This window comes from Anguilla rostrata, chromosome 11 (genome assembly GCF_018555375.3).
Source record: "Anguilla rostrata isolate EN2019 chromosome 11, ASM1855537v3, whole genome shotgun sequence".
Taxonomy (NCBI): domain Eukaryota; kingdom Metazoa; phylum Chordata; class Actinopteri; order Anguilliformes; family Anguillidae; genus Anguilla; species Anguilla rostrata.
The window spans coordinates 13,766,545-13,786,452 of record NC_057943.1 but is presented as its reverse complement, the minus strand read 5'-3'; the positions used below and the strand labels follow the sequence as shown (position 1 = coordinate 13,786,452).

The window sequence follows — 19,908 nt, the reverse complement described above, 5'->3', positions numbered from 1 at the left end:
ACTCACCTCCATCTCTTGCACAAATTCCTCCCTCCAGAATGTAGAATACTGTTGTAAATCACACTCATAAAACTTAGCAAAAGTGAGACACTTTAGGCCTCACTGAGCAAATATAAGTACTATGGATTTGTTTTATGTTTTCTTGTCAAATCCAAAGATATCTTCTAAAACCTGGTAGCTATTATGTAGTTATCATCTTTTCCACTATTTTAGCAACATTGTATTCATGTTGGTGGCTGGATTTCCTTTGTTTCCTCGGTTTTTGTGATAGATTTGAAATGTGCGATCTGCATTTTTCCCTTGTGTTAGCTACTTACAGTGTATAACAAGGTCCAACAAAATATATTTCGGTCATAAAATTGAATGGCAATGCTTCACATCCCATCCCACACTTCAGCACACTCAGTGCTGAGCATGCCCTTGTGTTTGTCTCATCCTGCAGCGTGTAACTGCCACAGGCATACGTTTGACTGCTATTATGACCCGGAGGTCAACCAGAGGAGGGCCAGTGTGAACCTGCTGGGGGAGTACCACGGTGGTGGTGTGTGCCTAGAGTGTCAGGTGAGTTGTGTTCGCTAAGCTCTTCCTGTATCGGTATTTATAGCATGCTGTAAAATCTTAATATGAAACAGTTCCCAAAAAAAGAGAGAAGTCATGTGACCTGCAGTGACCGTGTGTTTGCTCAGCAGTGTGTGCATTGCTAGGTGGAGTAGTTTTTCTGGCTTTAAGATTCATTGAAGCATAAAACATAAGAAAAACAAAGGTAAAAATGGAACTGTAATTTATGGGGCCATGTTCATATGGGAGAAATACTTTTATATAAAAAAATTTGGAATTTAATTTTAAATATCTTTTGTGTGCATTGTTATTTATTGCTGTCTTTTGTGCTGAATTTATTACTTGATTTTGTATATATTTTGCTTCTGTTTTAATAAAGTTTATGAACACTGAAAGGCAGATCTTTCCCTTTGGTGATCTTTACCTTTGGCTCTGTCTCATTTGATGCACTGAGATATCTTTCTCCCTCAGCACCACACAACTGGAATCAACTGTGAGCGCTGCATCCCTGGTTACTACAGGTCACCTGACCACCCTCTGGACTCCCCATTCGCCTGCTCCCGTAAGTCATGCAAATCCCTGCAAATATCTGTCTGTGCAGCGATGTCTCAGCAAAAAAAAAAACTTTTCGCTTGCTTTGCTATTTTCCTTTTGCTCAGGCCATTCGGCTGATGACATATGGCATATGGAATTCATCATTCTTCCCTTTCCATTTACGCAAACTTGTGTATATTCTAGAATGTTCTCTCGTCTCCCACCAGAGTGTGCCTGCCAATCAGAGTTCACAGATGGAACGTGTGAGGATCTGACCGGCCGCTGTTACTGCAAGCCCAACTACACCGGCAGGAACTGTGACACCTGCGCAGAGGGCTACGTCAACTTCCCTGAGTGTTTCCGTGAGTACAGTCACAGTCGTGTAGAGATTCATCTCATCTAGTGAAGGTTCTCTCAATGTTAAGGCTACTTACTCTTTAAAAAAGCCCCGTCCTACCAACAAGCAGTAAAATGTATCTATCATGCAAGATGTCATGAAAATAAGCATGTTGTCAATGGTGTGTAATTATTTTTTGTTTCTAAAGAAACATTTGTTGTCAAAGTGTTTGTTTAAATTCCCACAATGTGCACTTTTCAGAGAGAGAATGTGATATGTGATAATGTAATGTAGAATGTCCAAGCTGACTCTTATAAACATATTAACATTTTATTTTTTACAATAGCTTTTTGTCTAAAGCTGATAGACCATGGTTGAATAAAACTGAGCTATATTAGAAGGTAGTGATTCAGTTTCTTAACATAATCTATTTTCTCTACTGTCCATTGTTCTTTTGTCTCTCTGCAGCGATTCCCATTTACCCAAACAACAATAATGGTGAAGTACTACCTGCTGGGGAGATTATAAGTAAGCCTACAGTGCTTTTCATTTTCATGTTAATCCCTTTGATTTTGTCATATTTCTTGACAAATACAAAGAACTAGGCTCCCGTGGAGTGGAATGAATGCGCTGGCATGGAATGAAGTGAAATGGGATTAGAATGGAATGCAAACGGAATGCGATACTGTAGACTGGATTGCACAAGCCAGTCAAATCAGGCCACACTGGGACACTGTGTACACGGTGTTTCTACACCTTTAATATTTTTCCTGTCCTGTGAGTTTTTTTAAATCTGGTTGTTTTGTGACACCGTCCCGCTTTCCGCACAGACTGCGAGTGTAATGCTGCTGGCACAGAGGGGAACTCCTGTCGCCCCGACCCGCGCACCCATGCCTGCGTCTGCAAACAGGGCTTCACAGGAGCTCACTGTGACAGCTGCGCACCCAGGTTCTTCGGCCTAAACTGCCAGTGTACGTCAGGCTTGCGCGCTTTTTTACCACTATTCTGATTTGCATTCTCACTCCACAATGATGCAGAAAAGGTTTTGTCTTCTAGGCAACGCTTGCTTTTAAATGTCTCCCATGTGTTGATGGGCTGAGTGATAATCAGCGCGTTTAATTTCTGTTTGCCCTATAAATGGCGCTGCCTGTTAGCATTCACTGTTTTGTGCTTCCACAGTGAGAGCTGGTTATATTTCTGTTTCACTTTGTGAGTGATTGGTGGCTCATTTGCGTATGTCTGCGTTCCCCTCCCCCAGCCTGCCAGTGCTCTGGCCCGGGCTGCCTGGACGGGACCTGTGACACGGCCACGGGTCAGTGCTACTGCCGAAGCGGGTTCCAGGGGTATGCGTGTGAGCGGTGTGCTCCAGGGTACTTCAACTACCCCCTCTGCCAGCGTGAGTCCCAGCAAAAACACTCTCAGTGGCCCTCCATTGTCACCCTCCCATAGGAAGTATGATGCATGACAGGCATTCTCATACTGTGCAGGAGAAAAGGCCCTTTCTCTCTCACTCTTTTTTCTCTCGTTCACACACTCTCTTTCTCTCTCTCTCTCTCTCTCTCTCTCTCTCTCTCTCTCTCTCTCTCTCTCTCTCTCTCTCTCTCTCTCTCAGTGTGTGGCTGCAGTCCCGTTGGTTCTCTCCCAGAGGGTTGTGATGCTTCGGGCCGGTGCTTGTGCCGGCCAGAGTTCCAGGGCCCGCGGTGTGACCAGTGTCGCTCTGGCTTCCACTCCTACCCCAACTGCCAAGGTAGTGCGCTGGCAAATGTGGAGCATTTGCTTCAATATGTAGGCCATCGCTATTGAGAAACCTGACAGAAACGTATATAGAACTCAGTTCTAATTTATCTATGGATTAATACATTATAACATGGTTGGAACATGGTTTAGACGCTTCAGTGCTTCTAACACTCAGGTAACATGCTGAGTTTGTCTCCTCTCTGCCAGTGTGCTCCTGTGACCCCCGCACCTCCCTGGACTCCAGCTGCAGTGTTACAGGTCACTGTCACTGCCGCCCCAACTTCAGTGGCACATCATGTGACCAGTGTGCTCCCGGTTTCTTTGGCTACCCCAGCTGCACTCGTGAGTCCCCCAGCAGTTCCTCTCCAATCCTATACAAACTGGATACTGTTTGCATGTCGAGCCATCAGCCAATATCAGCATCCATACTGTATTATGAAAAGGTAACCCTAATTCCGATGCCATTCCTTCCTGGTCCCCAGCCTGCCAGTGTTCCATTGAAGGCTCTCGCTTCAGCACCTGTGACAAGGTGTCTGGACAGTGCGCCTGCCTGCCCAACGTGGTGGGACAGCGGTGTGACTCCTGCAGCTCTGGGTCATATGGCTTCCCACTCTGCCAAGGTAGCTTACTTATTTACTCACCATCCCCTTTGTGTAGTGACATATTTATTCACACTAGTCAGCTTAAGTACTGCCAGTGGAGTGCTGCTCTGTCCAGCAGGGATTAGTATTTATGCATATTGAGTTAATACATGTACCTTAAGCATTTCCATTGTTGTTCCTTTGTTCTTACAGTTGGAACCTGCAACCCTGCTGGTTCTGTACAGAATGAAATCTTGCCTACGGTCGTAAGTGCACCAGTTGCTGTAGTAAATTTTTTAAATTATCCCGACTGAGTCTGTGCACGTGTGTGAGTGTGTGTGTGTGTGTGTGTTTGTAGGTGTTCAATGCTGATTTTAATCTGCACAATGTTTCTCTGTAGCTCATTGCAAAGACTACTGCATGGTATCTGCTTTTATATTACTAATTTCCTCTAGTTGTAGCTGATATAGTCACAGCTTTAACTGAGCTAGATTTGGGGGTGAATTGTATTCATTGATTGTTCATTGATGGCTTTCACTTCACTCCTCTCTTTTTCTGTCAGGGTTCCTGTGAGTGCCGTCCCTATGTTGAGGGTGTTGCCTGTGATAAATGCAAAGCCCTTTTCTGGAATCTTTCTCCGGACACTCTGTACGGCTGCTCCAGTAAGACCTGTTTTATCAGATCCCCGTTCATGCTCTTCTCGATGCGTCATACATCGTCTCTGTTGTTGCGATTCTGGATGTTTTTGTTAAATTGCCCCCCAAAGCTGAAGTTGCACCTGTGTCCGAGTATTAGCACAATATTTTTCTTTGGGAAAAGTGAATTAGAGTAGAATCCATCTTTGGGCCAACATTGCTTTGGCTCAGAAATACATTTCTCAATATACATTTCAAGTAGGATTCTTATCACAGGAAACCAAAGGGCGCTGTCAGATGAACCATGTGAAGTAGTGGTGTATTACTGTGAATCTAACTGAGTGTGATTACTCTTCCTCAGGTTGTGAGTGCAACACACCAGGGACTCTGAGCAGTGTGGCAGAGTGTGCACAGGTGAGTGGAGTCACACTACTGAAATTCAGGAGCCAGGTTACTGCAGATGGTGAATGAGCATCAGATATCATACCAGTGACTTCCATCTTCTCCATGGGCCAATGCATTGTTCTACAGGCAGCTTACATAAAAAAAGTGAAACTTCCAGTGCTGTTGTAATTATCCTATGTAGTGAGGACAGTAATACTAGACACTAATACCGACATGTCCCTCTTTTGCTTTTCTGTCACAGGCTAGTGGTCAGTGTTACTGCAAACCCAATGTATGCAGCGGGACCTGCTCCGTCTGCAAAGAAGGCTACTTCAACCTGCAGGGGGACAACTACTTTGGGTGCCAGGGTGAGGGAGAAGCTCAGAACCAGGAGCAAATCAGGTCTTAAGCAGAGTTCACACTGTAGTTGTTGACCAAGAGGAACCTAATGGTTTGTATGTGTGTGTGTGTGTGTGTGTGTTTCCTTTCATTCATGCCAGGCTGTCAGTGTGACATTGGGGGGTCTGCTGGTCTGTCATGTGGGGAGAGGAATGGGAGGTGCCAGTGCCGTCCAAATGTTGAGGGACAAAAGTGTAACCAGTGAGTGTCATTCACTGGGTCTTTCAATATGGCTACCACGACTTATATAACACTCACCCTGTCGCTCGCTCACTCTCTCACCCTAACTAATTAGCCGTCAGTGGCTGTAAAATCTTCCACTACCATTTTCCCACCAGAAATGAAACATTAATTTATTTTTTAATTATTGGAGAAATTCTCTTTAACTATGTTGAGTCTCCATGTTCATTTTCCCCGTCGAATAGGCCAAAACCAGATCACTACTTCCCAGACCTGCACCATCTGAAGTTTGAGATAGAAGATGGCACCATGCTGGACGGTCGGCCCGTCCGTTTCGGGTACAACCCCCTGGAATTTGAGGGTTTCAGTTGGAGAGGTTATGCGCAGATGTCTCCTATACAGGTGAGTGGCTGGGATATAGAAATACCAGGTATTATGTAATCAACAAAAAAAAATTGATCCCTTTTTTAGTTAAATTGTTTAAATACATTTTGTAATATTATTTGAGTATTATTTTACTTAATTTCGCAATTTACACATGCTTCTTATTTTCAGTTATATTACTGTTGTGCGCAAATTCTTACAAATACTTTTTTCTGTATTAAAAATGAAAACATGATTATTGTTATTGGTGCCTCTAGCCTCCATGCATGTCCATAAATCTGTCCCTTGTTTTTTTCCGAGCAATTCGATGTGTGCTTTGCTGTGCTTGTACCCTATACCCAGAGTGTGGCTTAGTAGGCAGCTTGCTTTGGCTTGAGTGATGGTTGAAGTTGGGCCTTTTTTTTTACCGGCAGACTTTGGGGGGGTGTTGGTTGAGGAACGCTCATTGGCTGCGGCTTCATTAGTGGTGGTGGTAATAAGGAGCGGACTTGCTTTGTCTTCTTTTCCTACGTTTCGTTTGTTCTCCCCCTCTCCTCCCTGTTCTCCCCCGACCATCCCTTCCCATCCCGAACGTTCCCAGCCCAAGGTGGTGGTGGCGGTATTGGTGAGCTCCCCGGACCTGTTTCACGTAGTCTTGCGCTACGTCAATCGCGGCTCCGCGGACATCCGGGGCAGGGTGTCGGTGCTGGAGGATGGGAAGAGCTTTTTATGCGGCAACTGTAAGTGAAGGTGCCCCCCCCCCAACCATAGGCCACGCCTACTTCGCCTTCCGCTCTCCCTTTGCTCTACATTAACTTTTCACGCTGTGGCCCTAGGCAGCTTTTCCCTGGCTCTCCTGTTTGGGGCTTTTCAGCTTTGTAGGGCCCCAAAGATGCAGCATGAAGACACAGCGGGGCAGCTGGGTCTCTACAATGCTCTCCCTCAGGGTGTTACTCCCCCCCCCCCACCTTCCCGAATTCCTTCCCCACCTTTCTCCACTGCTCCCCACCAAAGAGGCACACGGTCTTTAACCCAGACCCTGTATCTACTGTACCCCCTCCTCCTCCCTCCCTCTCTCCAGAACACAGTCAAAGTGTCGGTGCACGTGAGAGAGGCGGAGCTCTATCTCACCCGCTTCATCCTCAGATATGTAAATACAGGAGCCGACGTCTCCTCTGGTAAAATTACAGCCTATCATTTGGGTAGACGAGGTACGTTGCTCATGAAGTCTATCACCCCATCACACGGTCTCCTGTTGTCTCAGTGTTTGATATGAAGCAGGATTGCAGGATTTCCTAGTGTATTCATTTAAAACATTTCTCATTTCTTCGTTGAGAAGTTGACATATTCTCTCTGTTTAACATTAGATGGAAATGTAAATGTGTTGCTTAAAGCCTGAAGACCTACATGACTCTCCTCATTCATTCATTAGTGTGTTTCTTTGTCCTTGAGGATCACACTGTATGTGACTTTCACACTGTATGTGACTCATGGAGGTGTGTAATGTCAGACCGCTGTACTAATGCAAAGCACCCTCTCTCTCTCTCTCTCTCTCTCTCTCTCTCTCATTAGGCTCAGATCAGTCCAAGCAGATCGTCTTTGCCCCCAGTTCAGAGCCTACTTTTGTCAATGTTCCACAAAACAACTTTGTGGAGCCCTTTGTTCTGAATCCTGGCACATGGACAGTGGTCATAGAGGCAGAGGGGATTCTACTGGTGAGAGCATGTTACGGTGTCTTCAGTGTATAATGGGGGGCAACACAGCTGTGTATTCCATATCATTAAGACTTGTGAAAAACATGTAAGAGTTCAGAAGCTGTAAATTAAAGGGTCCTCTCTAAAAGGGCTAAAGCATATGCATGCCTTTAGTCTCGTTTTTTAACTTCCCAGCTGAACAGATTGTTGTGGCTGCCAATAAAGTTCTAAAATGACCTTCCAATTTATGTTGTCAGTGTCCTATACAAATTTGCCCAATACAGGGTTACGAGGCTTCTGGCTCACTGTATATACTACTTTTTCTGTAGGACTACCTGGTGTTGCTGCCCAGTGCATACTATGAAGCGCCCATTCTGCAGATCAAAGTAACTGAGGCCTGCACCTACAGCCCCACACAGGACTCCAGCCAAAAGTGAGTGAGCTCAAGCGAGACGCCTCATGAAAAATAACAAAGGCTTAGATGTCCCTGGAAAATATGATGTTCCAGTTTATTTAGTGTGCTATCCAGTCATGCAGAAGTGATTCAGAAAGATGAACTGAGCTCATGATTTTAGAAAGGGACGATGTATTTACTGTCTTGTCTGTTGTTGTAGCTGCCTCCTTTACCAGTACCTTGCACTGGATGGCTTCCCTTCCATTTCGGGAAATGACGCCAGCTGCAGGTTCGACAACCATCTTCCACGGCCCTGCCAGAATGAGAAGATCACTCCCCGACACCCTGCTATGGCCATCTGCAGCGGAAGTGATGTGAGTGCCACAAAGCATTGTGTGTGTGTTGTGTGTGAGTGTGTGTGAGTGTGTGTATGTGTGTGTGTACAGTGTGTGTGTGTGTGTTGTGTGTGTGTGTGAATGATGTGTGTATTTACTGTGTGTTTGTGTATGTATTGTGTGTGTGTGTATGGTGTTTGTGTGTGTGTGTGTACAGCGTGCATGCATGTGTGTGTGTGTTTATGTGTGCATGTGTGTGTATGTGTGTGTATACTGTGTGTGTGTGTCTGTGTGTGTGGATACATTCATGAGTGCACGTGCATTCTTTTGTCTGCACGCAGGTGAGCGTGTGTATCTGTGTGCATGTGTGTGCAATATGTGTGTGTGTTGGGGGGCTCATAGGGGTTTGACAAGGTAATTATAGGCTGGGGGAATACTTCACCTCCGGCATGTAAGAAACAGCAGGACCTTCGCAGGAATGGAGGACATGTGAGAACTTGCATATGGTCTTGTGTGCACACAGTACTATGTGAAGAGTTCTGTCCAATATGATAAGAGTACATTTTACTATGATATCATACTGCTGGTCCTGCTTGGACTCATAACTTAATTGATAATTAAATGTAAGACTGATTATTTTAAAATGTGTGTTTATGTATGTAAAAATGTTAGTACATTATGCATTAGTGGCTCGTAGCTTTCACCACAGGAGTACTAGAGTAGCGCAGGATGACATGGTCTCTGTGACCTGGCCTCCCAGATCAACGTGCAGCTGCGGGCTCCCGTACCCCAGCCTGGGAAGTATGTGGTGGTGGTGGAGTACTCCAGCGAGGACGAGACTCCCCAGACGCTCACCGTGTCTGTGAACACGCCAGGCGGACGCACGCACCAGGAATACCTCACACTGCTCCACTGCAAGTACAGGTGTGTTTGCATGCGTGAGAGTACCCCATGCGTGCATGTCTGTGTTTGTTTGGGGGTGCGTTTATAGCTTCCTTCTGTGTGTTTCTTTGTGTATTGTATGTCTGCATGTGTCTAGCATTAGTGCATGTGCATTTGTGTCTGAATGTGTCAAATGTTATCTGTTAGCTTTGAATTAACATTGCTAGAGTTTAATTTACACTGGACATTTCACTGTGTGACATAGAATTACTGTACCAATCTGTAAATTGGTATATCTTTTATAGGCTGTGCTTCACGCTATCTTTTCTAATATAGAATCTTTTTCAGAAATGTTGTTTTTTTTGCCATAGCCCTGAGTCCTGTGCTTCTCTCCTGTGCTCAGTTTCCTGTGTCGTGGGGTCAGTGTGGATGACAAGAACCGTGTGGCGATCTTCACTTTGTCCACTGAAATTGATGTGCAGTTCATCGCAGACAGAGCCAGTTTCTTCCTGGTGAGAGAATCACAGATTCAGAGGCATCCGCGGTTTCTTGGACTGAAGAACACAACTTGGTCATACATACACACTGAGTATCGTCTATTATCCATGTTAGTGATGGCTGCCTGCTTGGTGTGTCCAACTAAACTCCATCCAATTCATCCTCCAATCAGATTTTTAAAAGTTTTTTCCAAAGGCTTCCTACCATTTTGTTTACATTAAAAGATGTTGAGCACTCCATCATTGGCTCAGGTTTCCAGTGTGGTACTGATATGAATTATGAAGATGGTAATTCCAACCACACACTCTCAGCTGTGTGTATGATTTGTTTTATTTTTACAGCACAAGGTCTACCTCATCCCACATGAGCAGTTCACCATGGAGTACCTCAAGCCCAAAGTGCATTGCATCAGCACGCATGGCACCTTCGCCCCTGACAGGTAGGCTTCAAGTACTCATCAAAAGCAAAACTGCATTCTGAAACGGTGGACTGATATCTGTTGTAGTAAGCAGCCAAAATCTGCATGCCCTATCGCAGAAAGGCACATGCATCATGCATTGAAATTTAGTGAGTCTGGTCTTCCTCCCCCCTCCCAGTGGTTCCTGCATCCCGTCCCGTTTCCAGACACCCTCCCAGTCTTTGGTGCTTAAAGAGGGCCAGGCCTCTCTGGTGCAGGATCCAGGTGCGGCCCTCCCCCCGGACTCACAGTCCCTGCCCGCAGACGCCCCCCAGTGGGTGGCCGGCGACCGCCCCCCGAACGCCGCGGATAACGGAGAGCACGTCCGCCTGGATCACTCGCAGGTCTGCTGCAGCACACAGGCTCTCCATTCCTCCCTCTCTTCTGCTGTTAGGCCTGTTCTATCTGAATCCCTGTCCGCCAGTTCAGAAGCATATAGTTGTCTCTGTACAGTCATGACTCCCCCTACTCTAGTTTGCACTAATACAAACAAGCAAACAAAAAACTGTTACAGGCAGAACAATCTTACCTCACTGCCAAATATCCTCACTGGGTGTCTCTCTGTTGTGGATTTAGGAAGGACTTGGGAGTTAGGAAAGCCCTTAAAAGTTGCAATCAGGAATGAGCTACTAATACTAATGTCCCTGTCTTGTGTCCTCCGGTATAGAATGCTGTGGTGTACTCTACGAGGGTACAGAGTCAGGGCGGCTATGTCTTCATCCTGCACTACCATCAGCCCCTGCACCCCACCTTCACCGTCCAGGTCTTCCTCAACGGGGGCCGCATTTGGCAGGGTGAGCCCTGGTCTTGCACTTCCAGTCACAGGAGTAAATGTAGTAACGTGAGCGTGTGAGAATGTGATGTTTGTAGCTGTTTTTCTGAGCATAGTAATAGATGCAAAATGGTGATGTGTTGTACAAGGTTATTGGTTGTGGGATTTCTCCTGTTTTATTGTTTGCTCATATTCTTTTAGTTGTTTAAAAAATAAATCCTACTGTAAAAGACATTAGTGAAGGCCTGCTTGTGGACACAGGAATGGGATCAGGGTGTATGGAACTGCTGAAACCAGAGACACCAGGCCTGCAGACAAAGGGCCACAGTGTCAATCAAGCAGCATCCCCACCATGACAGAAGGATGGAGTGAGCGTAGCTCACTGTCAGCAAGCCGGGATATAATAGATACACTGCATGATACCTTATCCCCATGCTAGGCATCGCCAACGCCACCTTCTGTCCCCATGGCTACGGCTGCCGCAGTCTGCTGATGTCAGAGGACAAGATCATCCTGGACGTGACGGACAACGAGGTCGTGCTGACTGTTCAAGTCCCCGATGGCAAGACGCTGTGGCTGGTAGGTGCTCCCTGGACCCGCTAATAACATATCGTATGACTGATTGTCATTACTGTCATTTATTTATTTGACAGACATGAATATACACAGTCTTACAGACATGCTTCCATGTGCATGCAGTGTATGCTGTTGAAGTGAATTGTTGCATAGCAATGGATCTGAAGTACAGTTGGTATTTCAGTTCTGACATTATGACTATTTACAGAAATGTGAAATTGTCTGTGCTATTTAACTGCTGTTTTATTAACGTTGTCTGCACCTGAAGTGCTGCATGTTCCTGGGGAATACAGCTCAGCTGACTTCCTGTGTTTTTGCCAGGATTACATTCTGGTGGTCCCGGAGGGCAGCTACAGCTCCAGCTACCTCAATGAAGAGCCTCTTGATAAATCTTACGACTTTATCAGCAACTGTGGCCAAAACAGCTTTTACATCAAGTGAGTTTTCTGGATATTAGTATGGTATCATAATAATGGTGTCTGTACTAATGAACAAAGAGTTATGCACTCAACATTAAGTTTCTTTCAATCTTGCGCTCTTAAAACTGCTTAACAATTTGCTTGTTTTGCAGAGGCACAAGGAAAGTCTGAGTTATAGCAAAACAAGTGTGTGAATTTGTGTGCATTGGCCTTCTTTGTGCAGAGCTGAATAATTTTCTCAATGACTGTAATGTGTCTCCACCCCTCTTTGTCCTTTGCGGTCCCTCCCTCCACCTCCCACTCCACCCTGTGCCCTTCCTGCCTGGCAGCCCGGCGGTGTCCCCGCCCTTCTGCAGGGCCTCCGCCGTGTCGCTCTCCGCCTTCTTCAACAATGGCGCCCTGCCCTGCGCCTGCCACGAGGCCGGGGCGGAGAGCGACACCTGCCAGCCGTTCGGCGGGCAGTGCCAGTGCCACCCCAACGTCATCGGGAGGGACTGCGCCCGGTGTGCCACGGGGTACTGGGGCTTCCCCCACTGCAGGCGTGAGTTACCCCGGGGAGAGAGAGTCTGTGTGTGTGTGTGTATGTGTATGTGTGTGTGTCAGTGTGTGTCTGTCTATGAGTGTGTGTGTTTGCGTGTGTGTGTGTATATGTGTATGAGTATGTGTATGTGTGTGCATGTGTGTGTCTGTGTATGAGTGTGTGTGTGTGAGTGTGTGTCTGTCTATGAGTGTGTCTGTTTGCGTGTGTGTGTGTGTGTGTATAAGTGTCTCTGTGTGTGAGTGTGTGTCTGTCTATGAGTGTGTGTGTTTGCGTGTGAGAGTGTGTGTGTGTGTGTGCGTGTTTGTGTATGTGTATGAGTATGTGTGTGTGTGTGTGCGTGTGTGTGTCTGTGTATGAGTGTGCGTGTGTGTGTGTGTGTGAGTGTGTATCTGTCTATGAGTGTGTGTGTTTGCGTGTGTGTGTGTATAAGTGTGTTTGTGTGTGAGTGTGTGTATAAGTGTCTCTGTATGTGAGTGTATAAGTGTATACATGTATATGAGAGAGACAGCAGATCTGTGAGCTTCTTGACGTGTAGCGGTGAGTAACTGTGTGCTCCTCCCTCCCAGCGTGTAACTGTGGCACACGGCTGTGTGAGCAGATCACTGGGGAGTGCATCTGCCCTCCGCGCACGCTGCGCCCGGAGTGTGTCAAGTGTGAGCCGCAGACGTTTGGCTGCCACCCGCTGGTCGGTTGTGAGGTCTGCAACTGCTCCCAGCCTGGAATCGTATTTCCTGATGTCAGCTGCGACACCAGCAGTGGACAGTGCAGGTAGGCAGCTGCTCCGCTGTGGAAATGAGACAGTGAAAACGGTGAAGCTGTATACAACCTGCTCGTGCATTATTTTCAAGTTTCCCCAAATGTCTGTGTTTGTGGTGAAAGTAAAACCCTCAGCAAACTCACATGCATAGCATAGCAATAAGCGCTAATGTCCACCCAATTAGACAGTAATCTTCAGGAGATGTTTATCTGATTTAGTGCTTTAGGGAATTTGAAACCATGATCCAAGCAGCTAACAATTACTTGGTGAGCCCAGTCAAACATTTTCCCATGACCTATCTCATAGGTATTACCCATTTAAAAACACCTTCCTCCCCAGCTGTGATCCCTAGGCCATTATCATTTGCTCTAGATTAAACGCCATTGCATTTCCCAGCCGTTCCGTCTTGTTCTTTCTCTCTGTGGGAGTTGGCTGAGTCAGCTTCTCTTGCTCTGATTGCAAACAAAGCCAGCAATAAGGCCACTGGGCTAGGAAAAACGTCTGCTCTGATTCAGCTCCCAGAACATGCCAGGATAGACAATCAGTTTCCTTATTTTGTCAGCAACACTGCACCCTATTTTTAGCACTTGATAAGGCCAAATCGGGAAAGGCCACTGCAGGTGGGAGTGAATAGTGGTGAGAGCTGATAGCAGAAACTGTGGGGTGGGTGGGGGTGGGGGGTGGGGGGTATGGGAAATGGGGGGAATGGTAAAGGACAGACTCCAGTCCCCATGTGTTTGACTCAGCCTGGAGACATCTAGCAGTGAGGTGCCACATTCCTGGACTACATTCCCAATCAGCGTCAGGAATTTGTCTAGACATGACAAGTTTGTAAAGATTCAATCAGAAACACTGCTGGGGGCTTAAACGCCCACAGCATAACATCTGGCACTGATGGATGTGCACAGGCACACACACACACACACACACACACACACACACACATAACACAGGCTTATCCATGGCAGGCATGTGAAGACACCATCTTAGAGGCTGACACTCATCTAATGAAGTTTGACGAAGCATCTCGTCCTTTGCAGTGAATTTGCTGGAGGGAGGCACCACAGAGAAGCGAATGCCTCTTTGTTTAATTACGTCTGCTTCTGTTATTTCATTGTTGTGGATGTCACTTTGTTTTTCAGATGCAGGAACAACATCATTGGGCGTCAGTGTGATCGCTGTGCCCCCGGTTTCTACGGTTACCCCAACTGCCGGCAGTGCGACTGCAACGAGGCGGGCACAGAGAGCAGCGTGTGTGACGCTGCGTCAGGGCAATGCCTCTGCAAGGTGCGCCACTTCTGCGCAGCTTCACATTCATCACTTAAGATCTCCAGCCATTGCTGTTATTTTCTTTAGGCTCTTCCCAATGAGGATATCCGTATAATCGAGCGGTCTTCAGGGTCTGGTACTTCCACATCTGGCAGGGACCGGACGCCCCTCAGCGAGGCCTCTCCCCTCTCCCCGGCCCCACGTTTAGGCTGTCCTCTCTTTTCAGGAAAACGTGGAGGGGGCGCGCTGCAACCAGTGCCGCGTGGGGACCTTCCACCTGGACCCCACCAACCCCAAGGGCTGCACCAGCTGCTTCTGCTTCGGCGCGACGGACCGCTGCCGCAGCTCGGAGAAACGGCGCACCGAGGTACGGCACGAATCCCCGGGCCTGTGCTCAGCGAGAACCACAGAGGCGCTCAGCTAACGCGCGCCTGAACCACAGGAACAGTGTTCCCATGTTTTATGTGTTCATATATGCACCTTAAGATATAGTACATTAATACATAATAAATACAATATCGCACTTGAACTTTTACCCTGTCAACCTCCCAGCTGGTGGACATGACAGGATGGGTCCTGCTGGGCGGGGAGAGGCAGGAGGTCCCGGTCACCACGAATGTGGAGCAGGGCCTGGTGGAGGCGGACTTAGGCGACGTGCCTGATGTGTATCAGGACCTGCACTGGCACGCTCCCCTCAGCTACCTGGGAGACAAGGTATGCTCACCCTTGCCCTGTGGCGCTGTGACTGTACCCTTCCACAACACCACCCCCTAGCAACCATCCTCCGCCATCAAATGTGCAACGGTGAAAAAAACCACGTCTCTGTGGTGAAAGTTCCCCCTTTTTCTGCCTTGTGGGGAAGCGTTTGGCTTCATGTACCAGCGCTCAGACTCAGTGGTGCCGAGGGGGTGAGAGGCAGATAAGACACATCAGATAGAACTGCGCTGGGAGAGTGGAGTGGAGGGGGGGGGGGTGGGGGAAGGAGGGGCGATTGCGGTGTGAGATAAGATTTTTGCTTTGAGACATTATTGCTTTGACTGTAAAAATTCTTGAGGCGGGTGTCAATGAGAGACGCTCAGCGGCGCTCGTAAAGGTGCTTTTGATACGTCTCTCCAGGTGTCGTCCTACGGAGGGTACCTGCGCTATCGCCTGCACTCCCAGGCGATGAGGGGCGACGTGCTGGCCTTGCCAGCTGAGGCCTCCCGCCCTGACGTCATACTCAAGGTACACCATGTTAAATGAGGCGCTAAAAAAGGTCACGTTGTAGTAGAGAATGTGCAGTTTGTTCTCACTTATACAATTATCTTCTGTCATGTTCTTTTTTTTTTGAGGTTTCAGTGACCTTGAAACTGAGGCATTCAAATAGAATACCATAAGTGGGTAGCTTGTAGAGCTGTAAAGCAATTGGAACAAGGACATATGCCTGGAAATGAACAATAAAACTGAAAGGGCAAGCATCATAAAGGGGTGCTTGAGTTAAAGCCTTGAGCCGAAAAGGGTACAATTCAAGAATGAGGTTAGAAACCCCTGCCCTATTTTACAACTGTACTGTACTTTATGTGAACTGAATGAAGGTTTCCAGTGTATGATGATGTGTACTACAGAGTGTTAGTTGTGTGCAGTGGGTAGCCAGATGGAGGCTGACTCGCCCTGACGTGTGTCATTGTGCTTCCAGGGTAACCAGATGACGCTGGTGTACCTGGAGAGAGAATATGCGCCCCCTGGAATCCCCCATGAGGGTATAGTTCACCTGGTGGAGGTAACATGCCTTACTGAATTTGGAAGAATGAATAACTACATGTTTTTCAGTGTTCTCCAAATGACACTCAGGAACCTATTTAATAATTTTTTTTGTTGTGCTAAACAATGTTTTCGCTTTAAAGGATGGCTCACATATTGAAAAAATGCACCTGTGACTACAAAAGCATTTAAAATGAAACATTGATCCCACTGAAGTGTAAAACAGGTCGCCAAAGTTATAATGTCATTCCCACACTGTCAGAGGTTTTATATATCAGCAGCCAGTGTCTTGCTATAGCATTACTTTGGTAGCTGTTGAATAACCATGTTACAAAGCAAATCTAAGGCTTATTTTCAACCCCTTTGATATTTTGAGACGTACTGAGTTCCTGTGTATATCTGTAAAAATGTCAGTTGTGTATACCTAAATTTGTCTTTCCGGCTCCTTGGTAATGTAATGTGTGTTATGTAAGTTTGCTTCTTTGTATGCAGTAGTACACATGGCATGCGCTCCCCACACGTTCACAGGTACATTCTCTCTGTCCCTCAGGGAAGCTTCCGGCATGCACAGACCGGTAACGTGGTGTCTCGGGAGGAGCTGATGATGGTGCTGGTGGGGCTGGAGTCCCTGCAGATTCGGGCCCTGCACTCCCAGTCCGCCATGGGCGTGTCCCTGCGCGGGGCGGTGCTGGAGGGCGCAGAGCGCTCGTCCACCGGGCGACACACCAGCAACGTGGAGCTCTGCCTCTGCCCTGCCAACTACCAGGGCGACTCCTGCCAGGTGCTGCCACCACGCTGATACAGGCCTCTGCTCACACTGTCGGGCTTTATAGTCACTGTTGCACCCTGCTCCTGTTTCTGTACCTCTGTTCCTGGGTTGGTCATATGGAGGCATAAGCCACAGTGGCAAAAAAGGCTTAATTTGAGCGATAGAGTTGATGGGGGCGGAAATGTTCAAAGCACATAAATGCAAATCGTGTGTGTGCATTCTGCATGCTTCTAAGACTGTCCCTCCTGCAGTAGCTGAACTCTTTCTCTCTGCAGCAATGCGCTCCAGGCTACTACAGAGACACCAAGGGGCTGTTCCTGGGGAAATGCGTTCTCTGCAACTGCAACGGCCACTCTGACCAATGTCTGGATGGAACAGGCGTCTGCGTTGTGAGTTCATTCCTGAGTGTTTGACAGAAGTACATATAAGATAAGCTGCAGAAAGGCTGTTTTAATTCAGTGATCATCAGTGAGATGTGGGTGTAGTTGTGTCCTGGGATAGCAGCCCATTGGCAGAGTTTGACCTCTTAGGGGTGTGCGTTCCTCTTTTTTTTTGATTCATGGTCTTTGGTTTATTCTACTCCAAATTTTGTCCATCTCTCAAAATTCTTTGCAGAAAGACAGGGGGAATCCCATCTCTCACTGTCACTTTAAGGCACAGTAGAAACCAGTACTGCCGCCCATGCTAATGTCAGGCTTCAGCACAGACTGCTATTCTGCAGATGCTGAGTGAGTGTGTTTGTTAGCTCTTATATCGGAGTGTAATTGTTTTTCTCCTTCACATGTAGAGCTGTCAGCACAACACGGCGGGAGACCACTGTGAGCAGTGCCGCGGTGGTTTCCTCGGCAACTCCACGGTGGACGGGAACTCCGTCTCCTGCACCAGCTGCCCCTGCCCTCTGCAGGTGGCCTCCAACAAGTCAGTCCCGTCTTCATTTTCACATGTCCTCACTGTGGGGAAACATGTTGAATCAGTCAGAGCAGAATTTACTGTCCAGGTGCAACATAAATCCAGGCCAAAGTTCATGAAACATGACCTCCAACCTTGCTTCGGCATCGATGTTATCTTAGTTCTGAGTTGTTGTGTTTGTAAATTCCTGCTAAATTTATGGCCTTTTCATTTTTTCCAGACATGTGGCCTTATATGTTTGCATAAATAAATCTTGCAGGGCATCTTTAGTGCATCTTAAAAAATGAATCAACACATTTGCTGGTACATGAAAGTGCATTTTAAACATATAGTAACCTTTATAACCCCTGATATGTTTGAAGTTTGTAGTGGGCTTGATAATCACATTTTATGCTTTTTTTAATTTGTCATGTGATTCAGTTCAAATCAAATTTGAATTAATTAAAATCTGAAGTAACAGTTTTTCTCCCTTTTACTGCACTCAGTTATGCATTGGTAGTGGTACATGTAATTTAAGATTTTTTTTATAGACTTCTTTTGTGAATTCAATCAAAACTGCTTTGCCTTCTAGTTTTGCCGTGGGATGTGTGGAGAAGCCTGGCAAGATGCAATGCTTGTGTATGCCAGGATACGCAGGACCCCACTGCGAGAGGTCAGTGTGAGAGTCACCTAGTGATTTCAGATACTCTAGTTCTGAGGCTGGCTGTATCATATCATATAAATGTACAGGAATTTGAGTCTCCTTTCCCACACTTTGTCACTCTAGGTGCGCTCCAGGTTTCTATGGGAACCCCATGGTGCTTGGCAGCACGTGCCAGCCCTGCCAGTGCCATGACAACACGGACCCAAACATGTTGTTCAGTGACTGCCACCCACTGACTGGCGAGTGCCAGGGCTGCATGCACAACACAGCTGGTTCGCACTGCCAGGTGTGTGCACCTGGCTTCTACGGAGACGCTGTGGTTGCCAAGAACTGCACCAGTGAGTCTGAACCACCACCGCCCACACACTTCACACCCAAGAGCAAAAAAAACACTCTTCACCTGTTTAATCTGGGAAGGCTTCCATCAGGTCTCGTCCTTTGCAGTTTTGTTGCACTGAATTTGGAATTGAATGATGTAGTATTCGTTTTGTTGCACTCATGCTTTGCAGCATGTTTGGTTATACCATGTGTTCTATTAGTATTTATTTTTTACTTATTTATTTTTTAGATATTTTATGCAACAAATATCAGTCAGAAATTGTCCACAAGAGCTTATTTTACTGTTATATGCGTATAATAGCTGTATATTATAATTCTCTTCCCCCCACCTTTCCCTAATTTCCCAGAATGCAACTGTTCCCCATGTGGTACTGATACATGTGACCCTCATACTGGACAGTGCCACTGCAAGCCTGGTGTGACCGGCGCCCATTGTGATATATGTGAGGTCTGTCTGCTTTTCTTACTTTTCTGGATCCTTTTGCTTTGTTTGGGGTCTTAAAATGTTCTGAAATACACCTTTTCTCAATATATTTGCTGTTATACCTTTATACAGGGAGAAAGCAGTCACATTGGAGAGGAAATATAAATGCTATAAGAAAACACGGTGTTGGAGTGCTGTACGCAGGCCTAGCACAGCCTGTGCTGTGTGTGCAGCGTAGCGTGTGTTAACCGCGGCTGCTGTTCGTTGTGCTTCTCTCCCAGAATGGGGCGTTTGGGTACGAGACCTGCGCTGGGTGCCAGCAATGTAACTGCGACGCCGCGGCTGCCCTCGTCCAGCCGTGCGACCCCAGGAACGGGACCTGTGCCTGCCAGCCGGGGGTCAACGGCCCCCAGTGCCGCCAGTGCGCCCCGGGATACTGGGACTACGGCCCCAGCGGCTGCAAGAGTGAGCAAGCAGGGCATGCTGACCCATTTATGTGCACAGTGCAGTGAGCACTCTTTCTGAGTCCTGATTGGCTCCTGTACGACGGCCATGCATAGAACTGAGTGGAATTTTTCAAATTATTTTTCAAAAGCACTTAAAAATTTGTTGAAATGCTTACATCTATATTTTCCCGTCTATGCTGGAGAAAATAAACTTCAGACAAGTGCTTGTGAAACCTATAAATACCACACCTCCCTTTTTAATGCAATCTAATTCTCAATGTGCCCAGATAATTCACTCTTATTATATTGCGGCCTAGTTGCTCAACCCTCAGGCAT

The 19,908-nt window shown here is 46.9% G+C and overlaps 1 protein-coding gene across 2 annotated transcripts in view; it reads left to right on the top strand.

Annotated features, from left to right (window-relative positions):
* Positions 1 to 399: 399 nt before the first annotated feature.
* Positions 400 to 19,908, top strand: part of lama5 (laminin, alpha 5) — a 35,049-nt gene continuing 15,540 nt past the window's right edge. Inside the window, exons 1-40 of one of the 2 annotated variants that reach the window (XM_064298056.1) lie at positions 400 to 561; positions 1,030 to 1,120; positions 1,320 to 1,454; positions 1,898 to 1,957; positions 2,260 to 2,400; positions 2,688 to 2,825; positions 3,042 to 3,176; positions 3,374 to 3,508; positions 3,649 to 3,786; positions 3,961 to 4,013; positions 4,310 to 4,409; positions 4,744 to 4,796; positions 5,029 to 5,134; positions 5,267 to 5,366; positions 5,591 to 5,747; positions 6,790 to 6,919; positions 7,281 to 7,423; positions 7,732 to 7,835; positions 8,017 to 8,170; positions 8,892 to 9,055; positions 9,417 to 9,525; positions 9,853 to 9,950; positions 10,108 to 10,312; positions 10,636 to 10,762; positions 11,180 to 11,319; positions 11,638 to 11,753; positions 12,065 to 12,276; positions 12,843 to 13,044; positions 14,176 to 14,320; positions 14,529 to 14,669; positions 14,855 to 15,016; positions 15,419 to 15,526; positions 15,978 to 16,061; positions 16,593 to 16,823; positions 17,087 to 17,200; positions 17,599 to 17,729; positions 18,292 to 18,372; positions 18,487 to 18,701; positions 19,050 to 19,150; positions 19,408 to 19,591. In XM_064298056.1, the coding sequence (XP_064154126.1) occupies positions 415 to 561; positions 1,030 to 1,120; positions 1,320 to 1,454; positions 1,898 to 1,957; positions 2,260 to 2,400; positions 2,688 to 2,825; positions 3,042 to 3,176; positions 3,374 to 3,508; positions 3,649 to 3,786; positions 3,961 to 4,013; positions 4,310 to 4,409; positions 4,744 to 4,796; positions 5,029 to 5,134; positions 5,267 to 5,366; positions 5,591 to 5,747; positions 6,790 to 6,919; positions 7,281 to 7,423; positions 7,732 to 7,835; positions 8,017 to 8,170; positions 8,892 to 9,055; positions 9,417 to 9,525; positions 9,853 to 9,950; positions 10,108 to 10,312; positions 10,636 to 10,762; positions 11,180 to 11,319; positions 11,638 to 11,753; positions 12,065 to 12,276; positions 12,843 to 13,044; positions 14,176 to 14,320; positions 14,529 to 14,669; positions 14,855 to 15,016; positions 15,419 to 15,526; positions 15,978 to 16,061; positions 16,593 to 16,823; positions 17,087 to 17,200; positions 17,599 to 17,729; positions 18,292 to 18,372; positions 18,487 to 18,701; positions 19,050 to 19,150; positions 19,408 to 19,591 (5,290 nt within the window). In that variant the 5' untranslated portion in view covers positions 400 to 414. Of the gene's footprint in view, positions 562 to 1,029; positions 1,121 to 1,319; positions 1,455 to 1,897; positions 1,958 to 2,259; positions 2,401 to 2,687; positions 2,826 to 3,041; positions 3,177 to 3,373; positions 3,509 to 3,648; positions 3,787 to 3,960; positions 4,014 to 4,309; positions 4,410 to 4,743; positions 4,797 to 5,028; positions 5,135 to 5,266; positions 5,367 to 5,590; positions 5,748 to 6,309; positions 6,449 to 6,789; positions 6,920 to 7,280; positions 7,424 to 7,731; positions 7,836 to 8,016; positions 8,171 to 8,891; positions 9,056 to 9,416; positions 9,526 to 9,852; positions 9,951 to 10,107; positions 10,313 to 10,635; positions 10,763 to 11,179; positions 11,320 to 11,637; positions 11,754 to 12,064; positions 12,277 to 12,842; positions 13,045 to 14,175; positions 14,321 to 14,528; positions 14,670 to 14,854; positions 15,017 to 15,418; positions 15,527 to 15,977; positions 16,062 to 16,592; positions 16,824 to 17,086; positions 17,201 to 17,598; positions 17,730 to 18,291; positions 18,373 to 18,486; positions 18,702 to 19,049; positions 19,151 to 19,407; positions 19,592 to 19,908 lie in introns of both variants that reach the window. The other variant, XM_064298055.1, reaches the window with a different exon arrangement.